The sequence below is a fragment of the Trachurus japonicus genome, chromosome 24 (assembly GCF_045865225.1).
Source record: "Trachurus japonicus isolate A0001 chromosome 24, Traja_1.0".
Classification (NCBI taxonomy): domain Eukaryota; kingdom Metazoa; phylum Chordata; class Actinopteri; order Carangiformes; family Carangidae; genus Trachurus; species Trachurus japonicus.
Genome location: NC_140930.1, coordinates 243107 through 252500, shown reverse-complemented (window position 1 = coordinate 252500; position 9394 = coordinate 243107). Strand labels below are relative to the sequence as shown.

The window sequence follows — 9394 nt, the reverse complement described above, 5'->3', positions numbered from 1 at the left end:
CTGGCGCCTCCTGATCAGTGATCAATACCAGTGTTTCAGTCATAGATCATCGTGTTGATTCTGCTTCATATGGTTGTTCATTCATCTCTGCGTAGCGCCGCTCTCTCACACACAGAGAGAAGCAGCATAACTGTGCGTTCACACCAAAAGCTTCCAAAGCCTCAAAACGTCGGAAGTCAATTCATTTTCAATGAGAGCCGGCGACACTGAGCGACCAAAGCGTCAACAGGCGTCGCCGCGCTTCCAAAGCGTCCAAAGCTTCCAAAGAGTCCAAAGCTTCCAAAGAGTCCAAAGCTTCCAAAGAGTCCAAAGCTTCCAAAGCGTCCAAAGCTTCCAAAGAGTCCAAAGCGTCCAACTAGTCCAAAGCTTCCAAAGCGTCCAAAGCTTCCAAAGAGTCCAAAGCTTCCAAAGCGTCCAAAGCTTCCAAAGCGTCCAAAGCTTCCAAAGAGTCCAAAGCTTCCAAAGCGTCCAAAGCTTCCAAAGAGTCCAAAGCTTCCAAAGAGTCCAAAGCTTCCAAAGAGTCCAAAGCTTCCAAAGCTTCCAAAGCGTCCAAAGAGTCCAAAGCTTCCAAAGAGTCCAAAGCTTCCAAAGCGTCCAAAGCTTCCAAAGAGTCCAAAGCTTCCAAAGCTTCCAAAGCTTCCAAAGAGTCCAAAGCTTCCAAAGCTTCCAAAGCTTCCAAAGAGTCCAAAGCTTCCAAAGCTTCCAAAGAGTCCAAAGAGTCCAAAGCTTCCAAAGAGTCCAAAGCTTCCAAAGCGTCCAACTAGTCCAAAGCTTCCAAAGAGTCCAAAGAGTCCAAAGCTTCCAAAGAGTCCAAAGAGTCCAAAGAGTCCAAAGAGTCCAAAGCTTCCAAAGAGTCCAAAGAGTCCAAAGCTTCCAAAGCGTCCAACTAGTCCAAAGCTTCCAAAGAGTCCAAAGAGTCCAAAGCTTCCAAAGAGTCCAAAGCTTCCAAAGCTTCCAAAGAGTCCAAAGAGTCCAAAGCTTCCAAAGAGTCCAAAGCTTCCAAAGCGTCCAAAGAGTCCAAAGAGTCCAACTAGTCCAAATCGTCCAAAGCGTCACCAGAGGAGAAGTTGAGCCCTGGTTAACTTTAGGGTAATTAGCTATTACGCGGTTCGACGGCAACCTGTCAGAATAGAGATGTCCGTCGGCTGCCGTTTTTTTCTTTTTTTTATATTTCGGCTCCCAATGACCAACGCCATCGAACTTTGACGTCAGTCACGTGACGAGCGGCCAAAGCGGCTGAAGATATTTGCCGTTTTGGAAGCTGTCTTTGTCTGACGCCCACCCTCGAGCGTTTATGAGGCTTTGGAAGCTTTTAGTGTGAACGCACAGTAACAGCACCGCTACCGCCACAGTCTCCTAGCAACCTGTGGGAAGGACTGAACTAACTAACTACCAACAGATCAACAGATCAATAATCAGATCGATACCTTGTCGATCTCGGCGTCTTCGATCCCGTCCAGCTCCAGCTCGCCGCCGGCCTCCGACTCTGCAAACACCAAACAAAAGTCAGTGATGATGTCACCGTGACCTCACTGTGATGACGTCATCGCGGCGCCGGGCCTGACCGTCGGCTTCTGGATCCGGTTCCGGCCGGTCGAGGGTCTGGATGGTCTGCAGGTCCAGGTTGCTAGGCAACTTCCCCAGGATGACGGCGAGGGGCGGGAGCTGGCGCCGAGGCCCCGCCCCCTCCTCCTCCTCTGGCGCCACTTCCTGTCCGGGCTCCTCGCCGGCCGTCTGGCCCCGCCCCTCGCCGGCCGTCTGGCCCCGCCCCTCCTCCTCCTGGATCACCTGACACAGGAAGTCCTGGGTCAGGTGCTGCGTCACGGCGTGCAGCTCCTCCGCCACCGCCGCCGCGTCCTCGGGGTCAGAGGTCGAGGACGCCGCGTCCACGTCCGCGTCCACGTCCTCGTGATCTGACGGAGGAAACAGACTCGGGGTCAAACTCCTCAACGCCGCCGCCGCCACTGGATCGTGACCTGTTACCATGGTGACCAGGATACGCACCCATCTCCTTGGCGTAGGCGGCGTAGATCCCTCTGAGCTTCGGTCGACTCTTCTCCAGCTCCGTCTCGATCACGTCTTTGTAGCTGCTGATCTCTCCTGAACACAACCACAACCAGGACAATCAACATCTCATCTGTCCCTGCAAATTAAAGTCCTAACCCCCCCACTCTCTGTCTAGTGACCGAGCTACCAAAGCTACCAAATAAATGCAGTAGTGACCGGTGTAGCTACCAAATAAATGCAGTAGTGACCGGTGTAGCTACCAAATAAATGCAGTAGTGACCGGTGTAGCTACCAAATAAATGCAGTAGTGACCGGTGTAGCTACCAAATAAATGAAGTAGTGACCGGTGTAGCTACCAAATAAATGAAGTAGTGACCGGTGTAGCTACCAAATAAATGCAGTAGTGACCGGTGTAGCTACCAAATAAATGAAGTAGTGACCGGTGTAGCTACCAAATAAATGAAGTAGTGACCGGTGTAGCTACCAAATAAATGCAGTAGTGACCGGTGTAGCTACCAAATAAATGAAGTAGTGACCGGTGTAGCTACCAAATAAATGCAGTAGTGACCGGTGTAGCTACCAAATAAATGCAGTAGTGACCGGTGTAGCTACCAAATAAATGAAGTAGTGACCGGTGTAGCTACCAATAAATGCAGTAGTGACCGGTGTAGCTACCAAATAAATGCAGTAGTGACCGGTGTAGCTACCAAATAAATGCAGTAGTGACCGGTGTAGCTACCAAATAAATGAAGTAGTGACCGGTGTAGCTACCAAATAAATGCAGTAGTGACCGGTGTAGCTACCAAATAAATGCAGTAGTGACCGGTGTAGCTACCAAATAAATGCAGTAGTGACCGGTGTAGCTACCAAATAAATGCAGTAGTGACCGGTGTAGCTACCAAATAAATGAAGTAGTGACCGGTGTAGCTACCAAATAAATGCAGTAGTGACCGGTGTAGCTACCGAATAAATGAAGTAGTGACCGGTGTAGCTACCGAATAAATGAAGTAGTGACCGGTGTAGCTACCAAATAAATGAAGTAGTGACCGGTGTAGCTACCAAATAAATGAAGTAGTGACCGGTGTAGCTACCAAATAAATGAAGTAGTGACCGGTGTAGCTACCGAATAAATGAAGTAGTGACCGGTGTAGCTACCGAATAAATGAAGTAGTGACCGGTGTAGCTACCAAATAAATGCAGTAGTGACCGGTGTAGCTACCAAATAAATGAAGTAGTGACCGGTGTAGCTACCAAATAAATGCAGTAGTGACCGGTGTAGCTACCAAATAAATGAAGTAGTGACCGGTGTAGCTACCAAATAAATGAAGTAGTGACCGGTGTAGCTACCAAATAAATGAAGTAGTGACCGGTGTAGCTACCGAATAAATGCAGTAGTGACCGGTGTAGCTACCAAATAAATGAAGTAGTGACCGGTGTAGCTACCAAATAAATGCAGTAGTGACCGGTGTAGCTACCAAATAAATGAAGTAGTGACCGGTGTAGCTACCAAATAAATGCAAGTACCTTCCACCTCGTCCAGCTTCTTGGTCAGTTCCTGCTCCAGCTGCAGGAGAAGAGACATCTGGTTAACAGCCAATCAGAAACAGGTGTGAGAACAGCCAATGAGAGGCGAGGATCTAGCAGCCAATGAGAGGCGAGGATCTACCTGCTGCATCTTGGCCTTGTGTTGTCCTGCAGTGAAGGACGGAGGATCACACTCCTGCTCCAGATCCACTCTCATGAACTCATCGATGGTCAGCTGACTGGTGGGCGTGTCCTCGAACTCCGTCAGCCTATAGGGAGAGAGAAGGGATCTACTGTGATCTACTGTCCTCGAACTCTGTCAGCCTATAGGGAGACAGACAGAGAGAAGGGATCTACTGTGATCTACTGAGATCTACTGGGATCTATTGTCTTCGAACTCCGTCAGCCTATAGGGAGAGAGACAGAGAGATGAGATCTACTGTGATCTACTGGGATCTACTGGGAACTTCTGTGATCTACTGGGATCTACTGGGAACTTCTGGGATCTACTGTGATCTACTGGGAACTTCTGTGATCTACTGTGATCTACTGGGAACTTCTGTGATCTACTGTGATCTACTGGGATCTACTGGGATCTCACCTCTTCCTCAGCATGGTCTGACAGACCTGATCTACTGGGATCTACTGGATCTCACCTCTTCCTCAGCGTGGTCTGACAGACCTGATCTACTGGGATCTACTGGGATCTCACCTCTTCCTCAGCGTGGTCTGACAGACCTGATCTACTGTGATCTACTGGATCTCACCTCTTCCTCAGCGTGGTCTGACAGACCTGATCTACTGGGATCTACTGGATCTCACCTCTTCCTCAGCGTGGTCTGACAGACCTGATCTACTGTGATCTACTGGGATCTACTGGGATCTCACCTCTTCCTCAGCGTGGTCTGACAGACCTGATCTACTGGGATCTACTGGATCTCACCTCTTCCTCAGCGTGGTCTGACAGACCTGATATACTGGGATCTACTGGATCTCACCTCTTCCTCAGCGTGGTCTGACAGACCTGATCTACTGTGATCTACTGTGATCTACTGGGTCTCACCTCTTCCTCAGCGTGGTCTGACAGACCTGATCTACTGTGATCTACTGGGATCTACTGGATCTCACCTCTTCCTCAGCGTGGTCTGACAGACCTGATCTACTGTGATCTACTGTGATCTACTGGATCTCACCTCTTCCTCAGCGTGGTCTGACAGACCTGATCTACTGGGATCTACTGGGATCTCACCTCTTCCTCAGCGTGGTCTGACAGACCTGATCTACTGTGATCTACTGGGTCTCACCTCTTCCTCAGCGTGGTCTGACAGACCTGATCTACTGTGATCTACTGGGTCTCACCTCTTCCTCAGCGTGGTCTGACAGACCTGATCTACTGGGATCTACTGTGATCTACTGGGTCTCACCTCTTCCTCAGCGTGGTCTGACAGACCTGATCTACTGTGATCTACTGGGATCTACTGTGATCTACTGGATCTCACCTCTTCCTCAGCGTGGTCTGACAGACCTTCACCACACTGATCACGTCCTTCACCGTCCGGCGGAACTTGTGCATCCGGGCGGCGACCAGGAGAGCTGGGGAGGGAGGGGTTAATTATTAACTTGATCGTGTGTTGTTGCTGGTGTGTCGGCGTTGCCACGGTAACAGCAGCAGTACTGTACCTGCCCCACACAGACCAGACGGGCGCCGTCCCGTGTGCATCCAGTCCCTCTTCATCCTCTGCACCAGACGGAGCGCCGTCATGGAAACCTCGTGCGTCTTCGCCCCGAACTCCAACATGTGGGCGAAGCGCGGGATGTAGAGACACGGATCTACGGGACATCAAGACAGTATCACTAGCACTAGCACTAGCAGTAGCACTAGCACTAGCACTAGCACTAGCACTAGCACTAGCAGTAGCCTCAGCCCCCGAACTCCAACATGTGGGCGAAGCGCGGGATGTACAGACACGGATCTACGGGACATCAAGACAGTATCACTAGCACTAGCCCTAGCACTAACACGAACACTAGCCCTAGCACTAGCCCTATCACTAGCCCTAGCCCTAGCACTAGCAGTAGCACTAGCACTAGCCCTAGCAGTAGCACTAACAGTAGCACTAACACTAACACTAGCACTAGCACTAGCCCTAGCACTAGCACTAACACTAACACTAGCGCTAGCACTAGCACTAGCACTAGCACTAGCACTAGCACTAGCCCTAGCAGTAGCACTAGCAGTAGCCTCAGCCCCCGAACTCCAACATGTGGGCGAAGCGCGGGATGTAGAGACACGGATCTACGAGACAGAGACGCTCTACACTGTTACTGCACATAAAGACAGTATCACTAGCACTAGCGCTAACACTGGTGCTAACACTAGCACTAGCCCTAGCACTAGCACTAACACTAACACTAGCGCTAACACTGGTGCTAACACTAGCACTAGCCCTAGCACTAGCACTAGCAGTAGCACTAGCAGTAGCCTCAGCCCCCGAACTCCAACATGTGGGCGAAGCGCGGGATGTAGAGACACGGATCTACGGGACATAAAGACAGTATCACTAGCACTAGCCCTATCACTAGCACTATCACTAGCACTAGCACTAGCACTAGCACTAGCACTAGCCCTAGCACTAGCACTAACACTGGCGCTAACACTAGCCCTATCACTAGCACTAGCACTAGCACTAGCACTAGCCTCAACCTCCTTGCACTAGCACTAACACTAGCACTAGCACTAGCACTAGCCTCAACCTCCTTGCACTAGCGCTAGCACTAACACTAGCCTCAGCCTCCTCCACAGCTGAGCCACTATCACTATCACTAACACTAGCACTAGCACTAGCCACTAGCACTAGCCACTAGCACTAGCACTAGCCTCAACCTCCTTGCACTAGCACTAGCACTAGCACTAGCACTAGCACTAGCACTAACACTAGCACTAGCACTAGCGACTAGCACTAGCCACTAGCACTAGCCTCAATCTCCTTGCACTAGCACTAGCACTAGCACTAGCCACTAGCACTAGCCACTAGCACTAGCACTAGCCTCAACCTCCTTGCACTAGCACTAGCACTAGCACTAGCACTAGCACTAGCACTAGCCTCAACCTCCTTGCACTAGCACTAGCACTAGCACTAGCGACTAGCACTAGCACTAGCCACTAGCACTAGCACTAGCCTCAACCTCCTTGCACTAGCACTAGCACTAGCACTAGCACTAACACTAGCACTAGCACTAGCGACTAGCACTAGCACTAGCCACTAGCACTAGCACTAGCCTCAACCTCCTTGCACTAGCACTAGCACTAGCACTAGCACTAACACTAGCACTAGCACTAGCGACTAGCACTAGCACTAGCCACTAGCACTAGCACTAGCCTCAACCTCCTTGCACTAGCACTAGCACTAGCACTAGCACTAGCACTAGCGACTAGCACTAGCACTAGCCACTAGCACTAGCACTAGCCTCAACCTCCTTGCACTAGCACTAGCACTAGCCTCAACCTCCTTGCACTAGCACTAGCACTAGCACTAGCACTAGCACTAACACTAGCACTAGCCTCCTAATGTTACATTAGCCTGATCAGAAACTCTTCTCTTATGTTTTCATCATCACTTCATGAATGACCGTCTCTGTGTGTTCCATCCCATAATGCGGTCTCTGTGCTGCGTGTCCAGGTACATGTACAGCGATGAGATGGAGCTGGAGGCCGACGCGGTGCTGGCGATTCACACCGAGCTACACGAGTTTCCCCCTGAGGAGTCAATAAAGTCGTCTGAGCTGAGCTGAAGTGAAGTTCTCACCGATTGCAGGAGCGTTGATGCAGAGCTCACGGGCCAGAAGCAGGAAGGTCTTCCCCAGGATGTAGACGTTCACCTGGACACGGGAGAGACTGGTTCAAACTGGTTCAAACTGATTAAAACTGGTTCAAACTGGTTAAAACGCATTCTAACTGGTTAAAACGGGTTAAAACTGGTTCTAAATGGTTAAAACTGGTTGAAACAGGTTCTAACTGGTTAAAACTGGTTAAAACAGGTTCTAACTGGTTAAAACTGGTTGAAACAGGTTAAAACTGGTTAAAACTGGTTGAAACGGGTTAAAAACGGGTTGAAACGGGTTGAAACAGGTTAAAACTGGTTAAAACGTGTTAAAAACGGGTTGAAACAGGTTAAAACTGGTTAAAACGTGTTAAAAACGGGTTGAAACGGGTTAAAACAGGTTAAAACAGGTTAAAACTGGTCAAAACTGGATGAAACTGGTTGAAACGGGTTGAAACAGGTTAAAACAGGTTAAAACTGGTTGAAACTGGTCAAAACTGGTTGAAAGAGGTTAAAACAGGTTAAAACTGGTTGAAACGGGTTAAAACATGTTGAAACGGGTTAAAACGGGTTGAAACCAGTTGAAACAGGTTAAAACAGGTTAAAACGTGTTGAAACGGCGAGCTGAGCCGTACCTGCAGCAGGTCGCTCAGGTCCAGCAGCATGTCTGCAGCTCAGTTCAGGAACCGTCACAGTCTGACACATCAACATTAAAGGGATAGTAGCATTTTTTTAAAGTGGGGTTGTATGATCTATGGCTATTTGTAGATCATACAACCCCACTTTAAAAAAATGCTACTATCCCTTTAAACCAGGAGCTGAAAGCACTCTGAGCAGAGCAGAGCGGTTGCTAGGATACGGGGCGTGCCCTCGGTACGACACACCAGGTAGAGGCAGGCGGCGATGACGTGCTCCATCTTGCGGCCGCGGGTCAGGTGTTTGCTGACGACCATCTTGAAGAAGTTGAAGGCCGTGTCGAGGCAGTGCTGGTTGAGCTGCAGCTGGCTGCCCAGCTGCTGAATCTGACGCTTCCCTGCAACCACAACCACACCGTTACCATGGAGACACAACAAACTGAACTAACTAATGATGGGATGGAGGAAGACACAACACGCTGACAAGAGAAAAACTAGTGAATTTAAAGAACCGACAGAGAAAGTTGTTAAAACTAAAGACAGATCTCTGATGTCAGTTTACATCCCATAATATAGACTATAGTAGCCTATGTAGTGATGAACATCCCATAATATATAGACTATAGTACATAGTGATGAAGGTGATGAAGGTGATGAAGGTGATGAAGGTACTCACCACTCTGCAGCGTCTGAGCTCTGGACTCTTTACCAACACTGGTGTGGAAACCAGAACCAAGGAGAGGAACTTTAGCCGGACCTGAGACACAGACAGGTGAGAGGGAGACAGGTAAGACAGGTAAGACAGGTAAGACAGGTAAGACAGGTAAGACAGGTGAGACAGACAGGTGAGACAGGTGAGACAGGTGAGACAGAGAGAGAGAGACAGACTGAGTGGTGACATCCCTCTCAGCCAGTCAAGGTCAAAAGGTCAAAGGTCAAAATCTTTATTTGCCATTTGTGCAAACACACATAGGAGTTTCTGTACGGTTGTTCCAGGTCCGGTGGAGAAACAAAAGAGAACACACAAAGACACAAAGACAAGACACAATGACAAACACTTTAAAAGGCTCAAGCCTGGGATTAAGAAAAGGACAAGGACATAAAATGTCTAAAAAGGCCAGAGATCTATGTCTATAGGTAAATAAATATAAGAATAAATAAGTGTAAAAAGGGCCAAGTGCTACTGAGGTGGATGCGTGTTGTGTTTGCAGGACGTCTGACTGTTGCCGGGTAGAAACTGTTGAAGAAGCGTGATGTGTGTGATGATGCTGTCTGGTGGTGTGTGTGTGAGGTTGTGTGTGCAGTGTTTGTGTTTGAGCTGCATGTTGTGTGTCTGTGTGTGAGGTTGTGTTTGTGTTTGTGTTTGAGCTGCATGTTGTGTGTCTGTGTGTGTAGATGGAGTTCAGT

General features: G+C 49.2%; 1 protein-coding gene across 1 annotated transcript in view; it reads right to left on the bottom strand.

Annotated features, from left to right (window-relative positions):
* The window catches only part of LOC146961031 (transcription factor IIIB 90 kDa subunit-like), a 34860-nt gene that overhangs the window by 3221 nt on the left and 22245 nt on the right, over window positions 1-9394 (bottom strand). The window contains exons 3-13 of the mRNA XM_085771013.1: window positions 8664-8744; window positions 8212-8385; window positions 7988-8019; window positions 7338-7410; window positions 5212-5361; window positions 5031-5124; window positions 3674-3800; window positions 3532-3571; window positions 2005-2100; window positions 1566-1913; window positions 1428-1486 (exon numbers count right to left, since the gene is read on the bottom strand). Of these exons, the coding sequence (XP_085627139.1) occupies window positions 1428-1486; window positions 1566-1913; window positions 2005-2100; window positions 3532-3571; window positions 3674-3800; window positions 5031-5124; window positions 5212-5361; window positions 7338-7410; window positions 7988-8019; window positions 8212-8385; window positions 8664-8744 (1274 nt within the window). The remainder of the gene's footprint in view (window positions 1-1427; window positions 1487-1565; window positions 1914-2004; window positions 2101-3531; window positions 3572-3673; window positions 3801-5030; window positions 5125-5211; window positions 5362-7337; window positions 7411-7987; window positions 8020-8211; window positions 8386-8663; window positions 8745-9394) is intronic.